The 21,119-nt window shown below is 44.4% G+C and overlaps 1 protein-coding gene across 5 annotated transcripts in view; it reads left to right on the top strand.

Moving 5' to 3' along the window:
- Positions 1–21,119, top strand: part of SLC24A3 (solute carrier family 24 member 3) — a 537,093-nt gene that overhangs the window by 459,498 nt on the left and 56,476 nt on the right. For 4 of the 5 annotated variants that reach the window (XR_002097013.1, XM_019516133.1, XM_019516136.1 and 1 more), the window contains exons 7-10: positions 5,027–5,101; positions 11,681–11,706; positions 13,517–13,570; positions 16,484–16,629. Coding sequence is in view for 4 of the 5 variants with exons in the window: in XM_019516133.1 (XP_019371678.1) it covers positions 5,027–5,101; positions 11,681–11,706; positions 13,517–13,570; positions 16,484–16,629 (301 nt within the window). In the remaining variant the exon portion in view is untranslated. The remainder of the gene's footprint in view (positions 1–5,026; positions 5,102–11,680; positions 11,707–13,516; positions 13,571–16,483; positions 16,630–21,119) is intronic. The other variant, XM_019516134.1, reaches the window with a different exon arrangement.

Below are 21,119 nucleotides of genomic sequence, written 5' to 3'. Positions count from 1 at the left end.
TATCTCACTTGGCCCTCAGTGCCCAAAATTTCTTCTGACTTCTGTACCTTTGAGAGGTATTAAGTGAAATGAACTGTGCAGCAATCCTGTTTTACCTTGTATTGAATATGCATTGCCTGTCTTCATTCTTAGGGCTTGTCTTCACTATACATTTAGCTTGAAGTGTGACTCAAGACTTACCTCTAGCCCCACTTCCATTCACCTTCAAAAAACTCCAATTTGGATTAGGGACCAACTTGAGGTATCCGGCCACTTGAAAGGCATGGGCTGACATTTGCATGCTGTCACAACTTGAGGTAGAAATGCTGCGTGGTCCTGCTATGCTGTGCTTCTGCAGCAGACACCATGCTGCCTCAGGGGCAGTTGTACAGCACAATGGCTCTCACTCAAGCTAGGCTGACAGGAGAGGAGTCCATCAGGGACAGACAACTCAAGGAAGACAAGATTTGAACCTGCTCAAATGAGGACTAATCAAAGCCCTTTCTTTCCAATGTGGTCATCTGTGGCTAGGATTCCCACCATGTATTTCTGAACTGAAACAACAGTGGCCAGTTTTTAAGAGGCATGGAGCATGTACCACCCTGTTCAACAGCAGCGTTGTTTGTGTGCTCTTCTAAAAGGATGGATTGCGGGTCTGTGTCCTGGAAAATAACTGCCTTCTTCCACAGCGACACAGTTAAAACATGAAGGACCAAATGCTGACGCCAGCTGTAGCTGAAGGGAGAATTTAAGTAGGAAGAATGCATCCTTTAAAGCTGGAAAATGACTAAAGCCAAAGGGCTTGTGCAGAGTGCCTTAGTACTTTCATTAATGTCCACATGTGATCATAGCCTCTATTTTATATCTTAAATACAACATAAATTAGGAGACATCATTGGTCTCAATAAAAAATGTTGTCATTTAGATTGATAATAGGAGATATCTGGAGACAAGAAGTACGTTTATTGTTGGAGAACCTAACGGTGTGGTGGTTGTGGGGAAGGAATCAGTGGGAGTTGGGTGTCTCATTATTATCTGTGCCATTGAAAAACTCCCCCATAATACTTTGGTCCTAATTTTTGTTCACATTACACACTCCAAGGCCTCTTTATGCTGCCTTAGTGCAAAGCAGTCTAGAGTAAATTAGAGCTCTGTGCTCTCTCTAGTAAATCATTCCCTTGCTTGCCTGCTTGCAAGACTATCAGTGTCCAAAGGGGTAATCATTGCACATGTGAGGAAAACATTCTAAGTCAATTTTCTGGGAAAAAGGGGATTTTTTCAGATAACAAAAAGTGAAAATGAATTTTCTGTTTGTTTGATTGAATTCATGAACAAACTTGACTTGGAAATGTGGCTGGAAACCCCATTTGCAAAGGTAATGTCTAAAATGCATTCTAGAAATGGAAAATGAAGATTTAAGGATGCAGTTCTGCTTTGTGGACTGTGGGAGAAATAGATCATGGTCCAGCTCAGTGGTTCTCAGTCTTTTTAGACTCAACTCCATCCCCCATAACTTTTGTGAATTGAGTAACACCCCATTTTAAAAGATAATTTATGTATTACAGTGCTTACCCCCCGATGCTAGGCAGGGGAGCAACTAGGCAGGGAGCCTGCCTTTATCTGCTTTTCTCCTCGCACCTGGAGCCTCTGCCTGTCCTTATCTGCTTGTCTCTTCATACTTGCTGTGTTACCCTTCAAAGGATCTCAGAGCACCCAAGTTTGCCTGAGTACCCTGGTTGAGATTCACTGGTCTAGCTGACTGAAGATGTTATAGCCATTTGGCTGCTTGTAATTCACCCCATCCACTCTGTTAAGAAAGTTGAGGACTGACATAGAAGAGAATCCAAAGACTAGGATCATGGCTTCCTCTAATGTACTTTGTGTCATAATGGTTTACATGTACCTATATCCTGTACTGGGAGCAGTGGCAGAGAGGCAAAGTCATCTTGCTACAGGTCCAAAAGCATGAATTGTGGATTTGTGCAAAAAGCCAGCCCCAGTTCACCCAGCTGTACACAGGTACCTGGTCATTCAGGCTGGGGAGTCAAAGCAAGCTGGACCTGATATCACCACACTGCTCCCTGGTATGCTGCTGTCTGCAGAAACTGGCATGCCCTAGCCTTGCTAGCCAGTCTTAGCCGGACATATTATCTTCTTTATGATGTGCTATACACAGAGTTGCGAACTCTCATCCTATCCATTGTGTATAAGGCCAGAAAGGACCATGAGGTCATCTAACCCAGTGATTCTCAAACAGGGTGCCCCAGCCCTGACTGGCCCTGACAGTGAGAGAAGGTAAATAAGATAAACATAGGCTCTGGTGAGGAAATACATATAGGCTCTTTCCTTCCAGCCACTCCTGCTACCCCCACTCACTGCAGGCAGGCTACTCCCTCCCAGTTGCTCCTCCTCTCTCCCAGCCCTTCTTCAAGAAGGTAAGCAGTATAATAAATACGTTCTTTTTTGAAATGGGATGCTGCTCAGTTTATAAAAGTTATGGAAGGGTGCCTCGAGGCTAAAAAGTTTGAGAATCACTGATCTAACCTGACCTCCTGGATATCACTCTCCATTAAGTGTTACCCAGTTACCCAGTACTGTATCTAGTCATGTGTGTTTGACTAAAGCATCCCTTCCAGAATAGAATCCAGTCTGGATCTGAAGACATCAAGAGAAAGAGCATCAACCCCTGCCCTGGGTACCAGTGGTTCATCTCTATCATTGTTTTGTGCTTCAACTTCCTTAGGTACCTTCTAATTTAGCTCCACACCCAGACACTGTGCAGACCTTGCTGGGTTTAAATCAAAGACTGACTTAATTGCTAACATTCTTGCAAACTTAGGACCCAATCCTGCAACCTTCTGTGCCAGTAACTCTCCATTCCCCTGCAGAGCCCTGCTAAAATCAATATGGCTATGCACAGTCCAGAGGTGCTAAAAGTTTTATATTGTTTCTGTAGAGGAGGGGTGACCAAACCCTTCTGGCTACAAGACAAAATCTTGTCATAGCTGAGAATCATGGGACGTAAAATGTTGGAGATGCAAATGTCTCTGAGCCAGTGATCTCTTCTGTTTCTTCAAGAGTAACATTTAAATGGCTTGGGAGTTGCATGTGACTCAGAAGCCATAGTTTGGCTACCACTGTTCTAGAATGCATCCTTAACCAAACACATTCTTCATGTAAGCTGCATGTATAAGTATTCAAATGCTGAGGCCCCAAAGGGTGGAAAGCTTGCAGTGCTGACACTGTGCATCCAGAGAGGACCCCTGTACATACATTTCAGCCAGCTGTGAAGGCTCCCTTAATCAGCCTGATGACAGATAGTAATAGTGCATAGCGCAGCCCTGAGTTGGCTGACCCAGACTGCCAATGGTCAGACTGTGTTCACCAGCAGCACAGTGTGGGGATGGTGAAGGCTGTGTTTTCTCTTCCCTGCTGGAGCTGCAGAGTCCAGCAAACCACACACTGTCTTCCTGGGGTTGGAGAAGGAAAGAGAAAGGGGAAATGCTAGAGGACTGTGTTCTCTTCAGAGAGAAGCCACAGAATGTACAGACATTCACTTTCCCAGGAGACAGTCTTCTGGGAATGATTTAACCCTGTTGTTCCCAATTATTTTTCTCTTGGAGCAGCCATTTTTACTCTGGGAGAAAAAGCCTGAATATTTGTACGTGTGTGGTTTCTCCTGGGAGAACAATGACTTTCCCAGGAGAAAATGGATGTCTGTACAAGGCCATAGGTGTCTTTCCTGAGTTCTTTTCCTGGCTTGCACAAATAAGTAGGACATATCCCTACCAAATTCTACACTAGTAGCTAAGGGTAGTAGAAGTCAGCTTTGTGCTACTAAAGATTCACTGAATGTGCACTTCAACTCCTCCTCCTTCATGGCCCCCATGGAGAGCAGGATTGCCAGTATTGCTTTCAACATGCTTATATCTCATTGAGACAGTGATTATAATCTAGTCTAGGTTTCAGCCCATCAGTTGCAGGGGTCAGACAGGAACGTTTTCCCTCCATGACTAAATATTGTCTGTGCTGTGTGTCACTTTCCTCTGAGGCCACAGAACTTGACCACAGATGAACATGGGACAGGGTGGGTCAGCACACTGAGGTGAAATGGAGAATGCCTGGCTGGTGAGTTTTGTATGCCCCAGTTCTAAACAGATCACCAAATTTGGATTTAGGAAGGAATTATTTGCTAAGTCACATTGGCAGGGACCTCCAGACTTTTTCACCTTTCTTTGCAGCATGGACTGTCTCTTTCCTTCTGGAAACCTCTAGGCATGTCTCAGTTAACCAGTGCTTCACCACTGCCAGAGCTCTGGTACCACCTCAATCTCTCCTGTCCTCTGCCTGTACCAGTTTAGGAGTGAATTGCTTACTGTTGCGTCTAACAAAAATCTTTTGGGCTTAATATAAGAGTATTAAGAACCTGTGTTACATATGTCAGACTAGATGTAGTGGTCCCTTCTGTGCTTAAATGCTATAAAATTTAACTATTTGACACAGGAATTCAAGATTAAACCATACTGGATATGCACAATGGAGCAGAGTTAAGGTCACATCCCTTTAGTATTTCCTGCATTTTCACAGCATAATCATGCAACTTGAACAGTGTTTTCTGTGAAGTTTATTACTTTTATGAAAGAAAGAGATGTTAAACATAAAAAGAATAGAGATTTGGGCCCAAATTCTGTCCATAGTTACACCTATACAAACTACTGTTAACACACAAGATGGTTGGACTGGTAGGACTTAACAAAGACAGAATTTGACCCTGGACTAGCAATACAAGTGGTCTTCATTTCCATGACTGTGTCACCATTCAGGCACAAGATTCAGTCATCCCCTCTAGCCCCTGTGGTCATCTCTTGAAAGCAGTCTCAGTAGCGTATTCCATTTCCCAGCTCTGATCTCTTGTATCGTGTACTAACATGTGTGGGGCCAGCTTGCGCTATGAAATGACAGTCTATCTTTTGGCACCTACTGCTAATGTGACAGCTTGTGCTGATAAGAGCCTGGCTCACTGCCTCTTTTTGCATATCTTTCTAAGGTCGTTGCACTGTCATCATGGAGTCTCCTGAGAGATGCAAGCTACTATACACTGTCTGTTATTGCACTCATTGTGGTAAGTTTTTAAGGTTATTATATCTATGCTTCTGTTTGGGAAACCTGTATCAGTAGCAGGATTGTCATCAAGGGCAAGTTAAAGCATAGACACTGTAATCTTGGGAATAAGATCCTGACTCCAGGAGTCTTGTGCTGACTTCCAAAGATCAGTATTATTCACAAAAAGAATTATTTGTAGCCATCTTAGTGGTGGAGGAAAGCTCAACTCACGTGTAATGAATGTAGCACTGCTGGCCTGAATCTGCAGAGCCTGAACTGCCCCATACATTGCATGGGGATACTAATTCTGAAACCCAGTGCTCTGACCTGTTATCAGGCTATGGAGTAGCTTCCAGTCCTGCTCTCTGGGTAGGTGAGAGAGTAGCTGAATCCTCCACCAGGCCCCAGTGGCCCTGCTACCAGGAAGTCCCTGTGGAAAATGTGGCATAATTTGCCCCTATAAGAAGGAAAACAGTCAATGGCTACAAAATGTTCCTTTGTGTCAGGCATGTTCACACATATGCATGTGGTATATGACTAGCGACAAACCCTGCAATCAAAGGTGCAGGATGCTTTCAATAACACTTTGTTTCTTGTTTTCCAAAATATTTAGCAGCTATGAAAATCCCCTTACCGCAATGCTGGAGCCTAGATTTAGGCAACAAAGATGTGATTTGCAATCCTTTTCCCTTAACAGTGCCCATCAAGTCCAGAGGGAAAGGCAGTGTTACACAGGCCACCGACAGTGAAAAAAAGTTAGCTTAAGAATTTGAGTGTAAAACCCTACATCAGTTAAACGTTATATTTCTAGCCATAATCGCAACAAAGTCAAGAAATGAAAAAAATTAAGTTTCCCACAACCAGATTGCATATTGTGTTGTTGTTGTCTGTCATCCCCAATTTCCATCTTGATCATGTAGCCTAAAGTTATCAAATCCCTACCGAACATGGGGAGTAAGAAAGATAGCACTCCTTAGTTTTGATTTAATACATTTGTACCGCTAAAGTCAGGACTGCAGTAAGGAAGTGAAGTTTTCCGTTGCGTAAATGTGTCTGATTTGAACTAAATAGCATTACAGTTTGTCACTATGGGCATCTGTACACATACTCCAGGGTGTGTGTGGGGGGGGTGTTTTAATCAGAGTGGCTCTTGGAAGCTGCTCTAATTAAAATGACCGCAGCATCTCATGTATTCAGAGTCCCGCTTTCAAAATGATGGCAGGTTGAACAAGCTTTAGTTTAAGTGCCCTGCTGCCATTTTGAAATGCGGGGACTCTGAGTACATGAGACACTGGAGCATGCTGGAGCATTCTGATTAAGACGCTCTAGCTAGCTCGAGTCTGCTCCAACGTGTTCTGATCAGAATACATTGGAGCACATGTAAAAGTGCCCTATATTTATTTCTCTTCACCTTTATTGCCTGGGCCTGCATGCTGCCATATATACACATGCTAGATACATAGAACAGTTTCTCTCTTTCTCTCTCTTTCTGTCAAACTTCTGGCAGATCATTTGCCTCAGCTTGTTTGTGATTTGTGTTCTCAATTCTACCGGGTCAGCCTTGTGCAACTTTTGAAAAATACCTCATCTCCAATCTAATTCATACATCAACACTGGGACAAGAATAAAGACAGCATAATTGTTAGTAATGATCTGTGAAACAAACAAAGGCTGCTGCTTTGCTCTGACAGCCTGAGCGTAACCACACACAGGAATGTGGTTTTTGAACAGTCAGCCAGGCCAATCCTGCAAATTGTAATAAATTACCTCCCAAGGGCAGAAAGGCACGTATGCAACATAACAGCCACTTTATTTATTTATTTCCATTTTTTTTAATCCAGAGGAAGCATGAATATAAAGAGGTATTTTGCTTCTTGGCTGATGAGGTTTGGTGGTGGGTTTGACTTACAGAATAGTTGCAAATCAGCTCTAGAGACTGTGGAGGTTTTGCACCTGTCAGTAACCTTTCCACTTCCAGTGCAGGGCAGTTTTTAAAAAAATTTTGGGTGTATTCATCCTTACACTGGGGGCTGCATCTTAGGGGTCCTCACAGAGGCCTGTCACAATCTTTCCTTCTGGTGTTGTATTTAGTGTATCCTTTAAAGTAACAAGAAAATCAGGTGGGTCTTTAAACAAAGACCTCCAGCACCTGTAGACAAGAGACCAGATTCTATTCTACCTGTAAATAATGTAAGAGGAGTTAGGCATGTCAGTGGACTTACGCATCTAAATGCAATTTTATTCCACCCTGCTTGAGTCCCTGAAAAATAAGTAATGCAGAAGCCAGGTCAGTCCACCTCCACTTTGTTGCTTTCTCTGACTTAATAGCCAGCCGATGAGGGTGAATTTTCAGGGGCTTGAACAGGTGGTATAGGATCATACATAGGTGATTAAATCCATTGAGATACCCAGTAGGTGGAACAGAATCTGATTTCTGGTTTCTTCTTTCTCCTTTTATGAATTACTTCCACGAAGGGTGGCTCCACCTGGCTACTGAACTGCCAGAGTCCTTGGGAATCAAACACCAAAGTACCACAATATTGTCATGCTCTTCTGCCCCAGATTAGGGCCTCTCTTGGCCAAATTTATGCCAGGTCCTTTCTCAGCAGATCCTTGCCATCGGTGATGTAGGTCGGGCCCACTGGCCAGCTGTAATTTAGGGTGGAGTCAGTTATAAACCCATGGAAGCTAGTGCCCTTATCACAGCATACATTAGGGCTTAAGATGTTAAGATATTACTAGAGTTCTTGTTTCACTGTGATAATATTAAATAGTTAATTGTGGTTTGGATTAAGTACAGAGTCAGTCTGTCTTGTATTTCCTCTAGCAACTACTCTATACAAGTCATTGTAAACATTTACTGAATGTAGATGAAAGGAGATGGAGTGAATGGGAAAAAGGAAAAAACAATTAAAATGTTTAAGGGCTCAGCTCCTCAGCTGACGTATGACAATTGATCTAGTAGTGCTTACTCCACTTCACACCCCACTGAACTAAAACATTAAGGGCCCCTTCAAATTTTCTTATTCCCTGCAGCTGTAGAAATGCCTTTGCTTGGTATTTTCTGGGATGGTATTTAATGTCCTTATTAGGAAGAAGAGAGTCAGACCAAGGTGATGGCACTTATGTTTTGCTGTTAAAGTTCATCCCTTTATTCCTCCAATGTAAGATAGAGACCTTCATCCAGAGACAACCAGCAGAGACCACAGAGTGCATACATACCATGATTTGAACACAGGCCCTCAAAGCATGCCAGCCTTCTTGGACTCTCATCCTCACAGCTGAGCAGCTACTGCCCTAGAACTGTAGAGAAGGGGCACGAAATGGGGAAGTCTGGTCTAACCACATTGGAAGAAAGTGGGGGTCACTGCATGGAGGCTGAGTGACAGCTGTGTGTTAGGTGACTGAGCTTTTCATTTCCTTGCTTTTGAGGTTTAGCATCAGGTTCTGATAGGTAAAGAAACTTTTACAAACACACCACGTTTGATATATGAATTTTAAGTTGTGTTAGTCAGTTGCAGAGAAGCTTGCAAACTTTCCACTTTGTGCTTAGAATAAATCCCAAAATGACAAAACCCCTCTGTCTTCAATCAGGAAAGAATTTCTCTCTCTCTCTCTCTCTAATGATGTTTTAGCCACGCTCCCTACTTGAAATACTAGTAATAGTTCAGCACACTTGGACCGCATCTTTCTCATGAGAGGCTCAAACCACACACAAATGGGTTAAGCCTTGGGACATTTGTGCAGAGTGTAATATGATGCTGCACAGTCCTGGTTCTTGCCACACATTACTTTTTCCCTGCCCCATGCAGGGTGAGCTGAGGACAGGCAATAATTATACTGCCTTTTTTTCTCTAATTGGGAGAACACTTTTTCTCTTGCCTGCAGAAAACAATAAATGGTGCTGAAATGAATAACTATTTCACATTTACCATGAAAGTAAATTACTTACTAGAAATGTAGGAGAAGAAAAAAGTGCTACGGTTCTCAAATTGCAAGCACAAACTGGTTTCACATATAAATGTGATCACTGTCAGGGCACCCCGGACAGATACTCCTCAAGTCATTTCTTCTGAGACAAAATGGGCCTCTTGATCATTAGACTTAAATACTGAATTGTCTTGGACAGGAATAAATACATCCTATGGGATTATTATTAAATTTGACATGTGAATGTACAGAAACCAGAAGTGTCCAAACACACCAGAGCCCTCAGTTCAACCAAACACTTAAGAATTTGCTTGAGTCTTCCCTGCTTGAATCATCCCTGCTCAGCAAACCACTTGTGTATGTGCTTTGCATTAAGTCCTGTAGACTTTTACAGGGCTTAAGTACAAGCTTCACTCTTTGCACATGCTTAAATGCATGGTTGGATAGGGAGGACTTGCTTATTCAAAGGCCTTAATACCAAGACAATACCAAAAATGGAGAGTGTTCCCTACAAACAGTAGCTCACATCATTCTTCTAACAGATTGTATTAAGCTCATAGAAGTGGCATGTCACCATCATTTTGCCTAAACATATGTGTACTCATTGGGAAATAAATATGTTGGCATTGATAGTACTGTAAGGTTAGGAATTTAACATTGAACCACTTAAAAATCCAAAGTTGGTGAAAACCAACCTAACTTTATTATAAACTTCTATTTACCAGCAGAGATTACTGGCCTTACAACTTCCTTGCAATTAAAAAAGAATTACAAAGACTCATTTTATATCACAGGTTGACAAAACAGTTGTTAGTTTTTAAACAAGCTCCAGAGTTACTCTTTATGCTGCCTTCTGATACAACAAGAACATTTCTTAAATTCAAAGGGACACTTTCAAAGACATTAGGCCAAAGAGAGAGCCCTCTACTTACTGTTCTTTGTAAAGATGTATATGTGCTGGGAGGCCCTGTCAAACCATATTGTTGTTCCCTGAAACCATTATTGCCAGGTGGAACCATGGTGACTGTGAGCCATATCTTGTGAAATACATGATAACACACTCACATCTTCTGGAAACTATTAGGACCAGTTTATATTACACAAAATGGGGGTTGCTATTTACAAAATGTACAGGTAAAGGACTGTTACCTTATGGTTTTCAAAGGTCATTTCCATCCTTTTGGTTGCTCTCTAGCCATTGACGTCTCACATTGTAGAGCTGAGAGCGAAGAAAAGTTTTTAGGGTGAGCGAGCAGAGGGGGAGTCTGTTAATAAAAGTTGAAACCAAGTACTAGGCAGGGTCATTTTTCAGGCTGTCAAGTCAGGGGCGTGCCTGTGGTATGAGACTCTGAGTCCAGGACCCAGAGAAACACAGCTGTGGCATTGTTTTAATGATGTGTCGGCCCACAGCTCTTCTGCAAGGTTGCCCCTGGCCACAGGTTATGATGAGGATGTTACCCCCTGAGGGCTGGAAACTTGACAGGGTCACATTGTAACAGCGCGGAGTTGTGGTTTGACACTGAACTGAACAAGGGGAAAAAATCACAAAGTATCTCCCAGCTGTCACCTGACATAAAAGAAGTCACGCAATATATATGTTCAGTCAAATGAGGAGGATGAATTTCACCACACCACAAAAAACACAGGCGCTTCATCAGGAGAATGCCAGGCAAGGATCTCAGGGACACACAACCATCTTTTTTGCCACTGAGTCTTTCCTGTCACAACAACCTATTGCAGCCCATCACAATGTCACTGTGTTGCTTTAGCCAAAAGCTATTTTGAGATGAGACCTCTGCTTGGAGGTGACAGGAACAGGCCAACGGGGAAGCCAGTCAGATTGCAGATATTGACCATTTAAAGCCAGAGGAAAAGAGAAAGTGCTGTGAAAGACTGGCACCTCAGCCTATTACTAGCAAAATACACCGCAGCCCTGTTTCAGCCTCATCAGCCACTTAAGGCAGGCAGGAGGCTAGAAGCACCATGGGCTGTGGAATTTGAGGGCCATCTAGTGGTGACTGGGAGGCACTCACCTTTCAACATGCAGCTTCAGAGAGCGAAGCCAAACATAAATTAACAAAATTTATCCGTAACCACTTTTATCACATGAACAGGCGCTTAGGGCATTTGGCGCACGTGGAGCGGGATGCAGTCCATATCCCAGGAAGCGTACAGGTGTTAAACAGTTTGGTTTCTAACACCTGTAACATGGATGAAGTCCATTTGGAAGATTGAATGCCAAGCATAGGTGAAAATCAGGCCTGGGCCAAGTCCTTAACTGGCATCAATCCATTAACATCATTGCACCAGCTGAGGATGTCACCAAACACCATTTCCCCCAAGGTCACACCTGCTGTACCTCTGATAAATCACCCCCATCCGTGGTGCACTGTTAGTAACATCACCTCAGATCTTAGAGGACATGGGCAAGACTATCTATTTGCCTTTTGTTGGTGGAAGACACCAAGATGGCTAAAGAGCGCAGGATTACCCACCAATTCAGTGGGTAAACTGGGTTTAGAGCCCACGCCTCCTGCCAGTGTCACTTGCTCTCAACACTGGATACCCAGCCTCTCCTTGCCTTACATTCAAGTAATGGGCTGCTTTCAGCTCTGATGTATGTTGTTGTGGGTTATGAATAATATGCCTTTTTTAATTTCTTCCACAGTTTATATATGATGAAAAAGTTTCTTGGTAAGTATCTCCAGCCGTCTTAATTTCTTTCCTGTCACTTTTTGATTATCCTGCAAGAGCTGAAAAATCAGGGTTAATGAGAGAGGGAGAAACTAAAGTTCTGCAAAGCAATTCAGGCACCAATTTCCTGCTCTGCGGGAGACCCGACTAGCAGGTGGACTTGTATAACTCATTTTCTGAGCAAGTGGAGAATGCCCAGGAGAGCTTCAGTTGAAGCGTCCCCTAATGTGAGATGGCAGCAACGTCAGGCCATGCCCTCTCAACACCCACATACACTTCCAAAGACAGCAGCAGGGTCTACACACATGTGGACTGACAGTACAGTATAGCCTTAAGTCAGAGGTCCATTAGCAGGGTGATGTCAATAGGACCAGGAAGGGATGGGGAAGACCAAGCGGAAATGCAGTGAACCTGCAGTGTTAAAAATATTTTTCAGGATGTCCTGAGTTTGTTCAAATGTTTGACTTTTTAAAAAACAAATGATCTTTGGATTAAGTTGATTTTTTGGAAGGGGGAGAGAGGTGTTTGGTATTTTTTTATTTTTGAAAATGAATTAGCCGATTAACTGCCTCTTTGTAACAATGGGCTAGCAAAGAATCTCCAATATAATATTAAAGGGACACCATCTAGTTAAAATTCATATATTTAAAATACATGCCTTTATTTATGCTACAGATGATGCCATAGATCAGGAAAACTGAAATAATTAAAAAATGTAATTTACTGTCAACTGTTGACCTGATATTTTTCTTCCCAATTCAGACTGGACAGTAACAGTAAGCAATTGAATTAGTTGTTCAGAGTCAGCTACTTACCAGTTTCAATGCAATGTTCCCTGTCATGTTTGAATTACAAATATTGCAGGGAGTTATTTTCTTTTTAAATGTTTATCACTGAGACATTTTAAATTTCACAAAAACATATCTACAGCTGTTAGGTTTTTCAAAGGCTTGGGCTTTCCTAACTACAATTAAATTTGAGGCCAAATTACACTCATCTGCACCCTTTTATTAAAACATGTCAATGGGGAAGCAGAATGCTGGAGTGTCCGAAACAAAAGAAAAAGAATAGTCAGCACAAAGTCATGGCAACCATAAACTCACAGTGCTGCTTAAAAGGAAAGGAACAGTGTGTCCTACTGTTTAAGCACTATGGTTCTGGTCACAGGTTTGTCTACCGGGGCTAAAGATTTGTCAGTGAGCTACAACAAATGTAACTGGTCGGAGAAAAAGAAGAGAAAGGCCCAGTTCAGCTCTGTGTAAGAAGTGCCAAAAGCCAGGGACTGTGTTATTTTACTACATGTCTTTTGTTTTGCTGTAGAAGCAATCAAAACACATTAATAATATTCAGCTAGCAGTTTTAATGGTCAGTCCTGTCATGAAGCAGCCTCGTGGAAAGAGAGAGGAGCTGGAGGGACTTGGTGCTGCCTGTTGTTCAGCACCACTTTCTCAGCAGTGACACCCTTGAACCAGCTACAGGCCTGATTTTATGTCTTGTCTCATCATTTAAGACCCATGCAAAGGGAGAGTAAAATGGTTTCCCTACACACATTCACATTCTCTCTTCCAAAGAATCTGAAATTGTTGTCAGTGCACAACTGCCTTATTACATATTAAGCCGAGAAAAAACAAAATGGGCCTCCAGAAACCAATGCTTTATGTTTCACCTTCTTCACCCCCTCATTCCACTCATTAAGTTGCACAGTAGGTCAGATAGTTCCTTGTGGGTTTATGGCATGACAGAAGAATGGGATGACAGGCTGTTCCTTCTACTCTGCTATAACTCATTCCTTGTGTGCCTTTTTTCTCAGGTGGGAGTCCTTAGTCCTAGTACTGATGTACTTCGTCTACATCATCATCATGAAGTAAGTCAGTGTATGCCCTCAGTCTATACAGCCCAAGGTTTCAGAATTTGTCCAGAGTAGTAGTGGGAAGCAGAGCAGGGTTTCTGTGGTGCAGGGGTGTCAATGCTGGACTGATCTGTCAGCCGGACCGGGACTGACCTCCAGTTCAGCATCTGTGGTGCCAGGTCTAGCCCACACACTGTATACAGCACTTGTCAGCCGTGGTGCTCACTGTGCGTATGGCATGTAGGGCTGGCATGGGGAACGCAAGCCAGACCTGGCACTACAGGCCACAAAGGGAGTTGGTCCGGGGCACTGCTAGCAGCCTGTACCCCAGACCTGTGCTGTGTCTAGAACTGGGTCCAGCCTGAGTGCCACAGGTATCACTTGCCCCATGCCAGCCCTACATAACATGTGCACAGCAAGCCCCAAGGCCAGCGGGTGCTGCACATGGTGCATGGGGCTGGACTAGCCATGCATCCTGCATACAGCACTAGGGGCCAACATGTGGCACGTGCACCTTCTGGACAGACCCTGCACACTAGCTCTGGCAGCACACAGGGCCAGTCTGGTGGGACATTGCATTCATCGTTTACCCAGGACCATCCCCTGTGCCGGATCCAGCCCATGCACAACATTCACACCCAGGGTCAGTCCAGCAACCCAAAGGTCACATCATACTGCTCAACAGGCCGCATCTGGCCCATGGACCATATATTTGACACCTCTTCTGTACTGCAACTATGCTTCTATACAGCAGAGCCCTCCTTGCTTCTGTATCTGAGCAGCTCAGATAAGACCTTCCTGGACTTATCCTTGCAACATCCCAGCAAGACTGAGAAGGGATGTTTTCCACATTTCTCTTTCTTTCTGTTTTTTAACTTTATTTATTAATTAATCAAGCTTATCAAATAACAGGTTTAACATTTAAAGATATACCCAATCCCCTAAAATACATATCAGGACAGATATTTATCTTCCATCAGCAGTGCTCCCTTAATCCGAGTCTGTTTTCCCCATTTCACTGGTAAGGCATACCGAGCCCCCTCCCTGTCATATCCAGAAAGAGAGTTAGGCACCTGAAGTAGGACTCAAATAGAATGTAGGCACCTGAGTCCAAAACTGCAATCCCAGAAACCATGGCTCAGCTGCCACATTATCCTGGAGGCACCTAAAATCCATAGGTGCCTTTACTTAGTGAGCTAAAATTCCCCCAAGGGTGAAGGGCAGAATCTCCTTCATCTTGACAGGGCTAACCAGCTCTGCACCTGTCTCTCATCTAAGTCCAACCAGGATGTAGAAAGGAGGTGTTCCTATGAGGGCCTCTAAAGGGCTCAATACACTTACCATTGTCAGAGCACACAACATGGACACGAGTGGGCTTCCCACAAAATATAATGGTGGCCACCAGTTTCTTTTAGAATGCAGCCTGAAGAGAAACAATGTCGTGTCATCCATCTCTTAAAGCCCTCACTCAGGAAGTGGGAGACCTGTTGCGGGACCTGAACCTGTTCAGCCTTCAAAAGAGAAGGCTGAGAGGGGATCTTGTGGCCTGTTATAAACTGGTTAGGGGGGATCAGCAGGCGCTGGGGGAGTCCCTGTTCCCCCAAGCGCCGCAAGGAGTGACCAGGAACAATGGTCACAAGCTGGCGGAGGGAAGGTTTAAGTTGGACATCAGGAGGCGCTACTTCACGGTCAGGGCGGCTAGGGTCTGGAACCAGCTTCCATGTGAGGTGGTGCAGGCTCCCACCCTGGGGGTTTTTAAGAGGAGGTTGGATGATCACCTTATTGGGGTCATTTGACCCCAGTGCTCTTCCTGCCATGGCAGGGGGTCGGACTAGATGATCTGCTCAGGTCCCTTCCGACCCTAGAAACTATGAAACTATGAAACCTTGGTGCTAGGCCTACCTTGGCCTGAGGAAATTCAAACCTATATTCCTAGCAGAAACTAGAACCCAGATCTCTCAGCTGAATACCACCCCAAGGCTATAGGCTTGTCTCAGTCTCTCCCTTTCCAGGTGTTCTTCTGTGCAGGAAAGAATTCAAGATTCACTGGGGCAAAGAGAGAACGAGGCAGTGCCCAACTCTACAGCCTGATGGCTATAGTAGGGGGAGATGGGATTACTCTCCCTCCTCCTGCATATGTTACATGTAATAGTAATTGGATGAAATTAGAGTGGCCAACCTGTAGCACGATTGCCACAACTGGCACAGACAGCCTCTGTGTGGGGCACATGGCAGATCAGGGCAGGGACAGGCAGCACAGCAGCAGGTAGGAGAGAAAGCAAACAGCAAATCGTGCAAGGAGCATAGGGAAAGAAGCAGAGAGTAGAGCAGCAGTTCAGACAGGGAGAACAGGGCAGGGAACAGAAAGCAGAGTGGCAGAATAGGGAGAGGAAGGGGATTGGAGTGGTATTTGGGGAGGGTCAAGGACTAATTTGAGCAGCCCCCAGGATAAAACATCCTTAGAGCAGTAATTAGTAAAAAGCCACCCATGCTTAGAACTGAATAGATCAGAGGTGTCAAAGACATGGCCCATGGAGCTGTTTCACCCAGCCTTCAGGGCTCCTAGAGGAGCAGGATGAGCAAGGGCAAGTCCAGATGCAGGCCAGGAGCCCAGGTGAGTTTAACACCCTTGGAACAAATTACTGAAAACTGAAAGACAAAATTATTTTTCATGAAAGAGTTTAAAGACACTGAGTGACATTGTTTTATCATCCTGGAGTGTATAAATATATAATGTTTAGCAGCCTTTTGAAGATATGAAGATTGTTTTTCATGCTGTTTAGTTAAGAGTTTTGTGGTTCCATCAGAGGCTTCCTCTCTAAAATGCACAGTTGATCCCACATGGTCTACACCAAGAAAAAGAAAGTTCATCTAGCAAATTACATGAAGGGCCCAGAAATACAGCTGGAGTTTGTTTTATGTACATAGGTTCAATTCCTGCATACATCACTGTTTTGAAAGGAAGACAAAAAATGCCACGAATATGGTGAATGGACTAGCAAACAACACAGAAATGGATGATAACAGCAATTGCGATGCTACAGTGGTATTACTAAAGAAAGGTAACTGTTCCAGTAAGTCACACTACTTGCTTGCATTATTCCAAATAACTCTTATGTCAGGTAGCAAACTGAGATGTGAGCTTCTCCTGAGTCATTAGGAATTGAGGTGAAGAGGTGAAGTTATTTACGTTGAGAACAAGTAGCTTGTGTGGAGCCCAGACCACCAGATGGCAGTATAGCTGCAGTGGGTGCAAGTCTGTTTTCAACTGTGTGTGCTCTCCCCTAGGAAGAATGCTTCCATGACCCTACATTTCTTGTGTTTGCTGGCACAGTGTGTGCAGTGACACACTCCCAGGAGAGAGTGCACACACCTACACAAAAAATGTTCCAGATTCCTGATGGAGCCACTCAGGGATCAGCAGAGAAAGAGAGTGTGTACAAATGCATGGCAACAGGAAAACAACTTGAGCTGCCTAGTAATCCCAGAGACAGTCAGCCTGAGGTGACTTCCATATCCGGACCCCAGAGTCTATTTGTAGAGGGAAAAGCTCATCTGCTCTTGATGCTGTTGCAAACAAGGGTACCCCTTAACCATTTTTATGTCAACTTTGGATCAAATTTGAAATGAGGCTGTTCCTCTTGGTCAGATCTACGGTGATGGAAATTGGCCTTTAATTAAATGGAGCTGCACTAACTTGCACCAGCCAAGGATCTAACTCAGTGGGCATGTCTACACATGCAGATCATCCAGGAGCAGTTTACTCTCAAGTACTAGAAAGTAAAATCTTCTGGGCGCATGTCTACACTTGCAGGGACACAACAGCAGATTTGCTGCTCCTAGCAGCAGACTGTTCCCACTCACTGAGGCCCAGCAACAGGCCCCTGAAGCAGCCAGGGGGAGCTCTAGACTCCCCTTGGGTGCTAGCCCAGGAACCAGAAGACAACTTTTTCCTGGCAGAGGCTGGGACATTGGCCCCTGCCCCTGAAAGCTGTCTACTGCTGAGACAGGCTCCATCACAGTGGTGACAGTGTCCCCTGCCCCAGCAGCAGGGATCTCCCAGCCTGAGCCCTACAGTCACAGGGCCTGGGCTGGGAGATCCTTCCCTCCCAGTGCCAGCTCCACAGTCACTGAGCTCGCACTGGGAGAGAAGGATCTCCCAGCACTGGTCCCACAACCACGGAGCAGTGGCTGGGAGCTCCCTGCTGCTGGGGCAAGGGGACATTGTCCCCACCCAGGCTCTGATGGTGGAGCCCGCCCTAGCAGCAGGCAGCTCCTGGGGGCAGGGAGCAATTTCCTGCCCCTGCTGCCTGGCTGGTCAGAAGAATGTTTGTTCCCAGCCAGGTGTCTACACGTGCGCTACTGTGTAGTAAGTAATCTTGGGGAAATTTGCTACTTGCATTTGCAGGTAGCAAATTTACTCACAATTAGAGCCAATTACTGAGCAGTAAGTGTCTGCACATATCAAAATGGACACTTACTGCGCAGTAATTAGTTCTACTGCACAGTAAAGCATCTCATGTAGACTCACCCAGTATGTTCATTAATAATCCAGTCAATCAAGAAGTCTTCTTACTAGGGCATACCTTGTACAGGAACTCTGGCTTCAGTTCAGGACCCATCAACATGGAAGATATTTCCAAGTTCATAGAGTCATAGATTCCTATGAAGCCAGACTATACTCATATAACTCCCACATGTGGACACTCTTATTCCAGATGAAGAGAGCCTTATGTTTAGTTTATTTTAATCTAGGGATGATCAAGATATGACCCTAACAACCAAATTCCCAGACCTCTTGGGAGCCTCAAAGGCCAGGTGATATAGCCCTGCACAGCAGATCTGGCCCACAGACCAGCTCAGCATGCCAGATCTGGCCCATGAACCAACCTCACATACCATATCTAGCCCACAGACCAGTCCTGCAGGACCAGATGAGTTAGGCACCACTGTTTTAATCCACTTCCATAATGACATAAACAACACTGGACAAAGGGCCACACACAAGCCAGAATAAGAGTGTGCATATGGGCAATTGGATTATTGAAGTGTTTTGAATTCCCAACCTAACGTATGCTCCCATAACTTAACCACATAGGCATATCCTTAGTGGATACTGGTCTCGTTTAAACCTGTGTCCAGTTTACTTAAGCTAAATCAAAAAAAGTGAGTAATTTAATGCAGTCAGTTTAAATTTACACCTTAAGTTAAATCATTGCAATTTTCTTATATAAGCAAGGCGTATATTTTGTCTGAAACAGCCTTGCTTCCTGAGTTAATGAACCATTCAGGAAAAAAAAAATACACCCACAAACCGATTGAATGGGAAGACATGAAGGGTGCCTATACATGCGCATCAAAGTTGCTCCAATGCACTGTAATTACAGCACATTGGAGCAGACTTGATTAATTGAGTCTGCTGGAGTGTGGTAATTACTGAGCTCCAACAGACTCCAGTGTCACGTGCATCAGTGTCCCTGCACTGAAAAATGGATGTGGGGGCCATAGGTGACTGGTGCCACCTTAGTCGGGGGGGGGCATGTGCCCCCCCCCTGCAACCAGTCCTACTGACTGGGGGGAGGGTCCCACCATGGCCGATCCTGCCGAACAGGGAGACCCCCGCGACCTATCCCAGCTTCCGGAAACGGCTGCAGTGATCAGCTGGTGCTTGCAGGAGGCGCACCAGCACTCTCACTTGCCGCCCCCCACCCATCGCTTAAGTGGCAAGTAAGTGTGGATGGTCAGGGGGTGCACCCACTCTCTCAGGGGGTGCACATGCATGTCACCACTGGTGGGGGTGCTTTAACTAAAGCTTGTTGGATGAAATTTAATTAAAGTGCCTCTGCCATTTTTCAGCGCAGGGATGCTGATACATGTGATGCTCTGGGCACTTTAATTAAAGTGGCTCTCAGTGCTGCACTAATTAAAGTGTCACTTCCCCCTGCCTCTCAAAACGTGCATGAACACCCAAAGTGACTTAATTCAGAAACTGTGAACAGGTTAATATATAGACAGAGGAATCATAGAGTCACTAACATGACATTGTTCCAACCATTCTACCCTTCTATTGCTGAATAGAAAGGAAAGCTTTTGCCAATACAGTTCATTCTGGTTCATGGAAGTACTGTTTACTGGTACAACTGTGTTTACACTGAGGCTTTTCCCAGCATAACTGTAGTGCCAAAAACTCACATCCATTTCCAGTTCAATTGTGCCAGTAAAGGTCTAGTGTGCATCGACCCTTAGTCATTCAAGTTGCCCACTGCCCGCAGGATTACTCACATGAAAAAAGCTGTTTCAGTCATACTTTTAGCTTACACACACTTTTCCACAGATAATTCCTCTTTGTGTGATATTTCTTAATGCTAGGTAATTGTTTCATTTTGTTTTGAAACTTTGTGGTAACTCAGACAAACTGAATAAAGCAAAACTGTGAGGTTGCTTCAGTATTGGAAGAATTGCTCCAATATTTATCTAGCAATTGGCCACTAACAGCTGCAAAATTGCATAATGTATATCTCCAGTATTGTTTTAGGCACTAACATAGAGCATGAGTGAACACACAATGGTAAACAGCCAGATTTGGGGTAAGGGAGTTATTTTCCCTCAAGTCAGATTGGCAGGGACTATGAGGTGGGGGAGGTTGCCTTCTTTTGTTGTGTGGGTCATGACCTACTTCCCAAGATCATCCGGACATATTTTACCTAATGAATCCAACCCAGAACCCATTGCTGGGGTCCAATGTATAGGCAGCTTCCTCAGTCTCTCCTGCTATCTCTTTCTGAAGCACATTGCAATTTTTGAGGCCTTTTGATTACCAAGTGTTAGAGTGTTCTCTGTGGTCTGCAGTGTGCATGGTAGATCAGGACAAAGGAGTGGCTGTTCTTGTGGACTTCTTGGACTTAGTTGACTTAGTGTCCATCATGTAGTCACCTGGAATCGCAGAGGGCTGGACTCAATAACCCAGGCGTTCATTTCCAGTCCTGGGGGTTTTTTACCCATTGAAGCCCAGTTCTGTTGCAGGAGCCCACTAGCTGAGCCTTCACTTTTCTGGGCACTTAGAAGTAAGAGAATCAAAAAGGGAAAGGAGGGATTGCATTTTGATCTGCATGGAGTATTTTTCAGACCATTTATTTCATAGATTTCATAGACATCAGGGCTGGCAGGGATCTCAAAAGATCATCGAGTCTAGCCCCCTGCCCCCGGGGCAGGAAGTCATCTGGGGTCATAGGATCCCAGCAAGATAAACATCCAATTTTCTCTTGAAGGTGTTCAAAATAGGTGCTTGAACCACCTCTGATGGCAGGCTGTTCCAGACTTTGGGGGCTTGGACAGTAAAGAAATTCTTCCTTATGTCCAGCCTGAAACAGTCTTGCAGTAGTTTATAACTGCTCGACCTTGTCATCCCTTGGGGCGTTCTTGTGAACAGATGTTCCCCCAGATCCTGGTGGACACCCCTTATAAACTTATAGGTGGCCATCAGATCTCCCCTGAGCCTATGCTTTTCCAGGCTGAAGAGTCCCATAGTTCTTAGCCTGCCATTGTAAAGTCTGTTTTCCTGACT

The sequence above is a fragment of the Gavialis gangeticus genome, unplaced genomic scaffold (assembly GCF_001723915.1).
Source record: "Gavialis gangeticus isolate Ggan-Ray unplaced genomic scaffold, GavGan_comp1, whole genome shotgun sequence".
NCBI lineage: Eukaryota > Metazoa > Chordata > Crocodylia > Gavialidae > Gavialis > Gavialis gangeticus.
The sequence above is the reverse complement of the archived record's forward strand: the minus strand, read 5'-3'. Positions and strand labels throughout refer to the sequence as shown.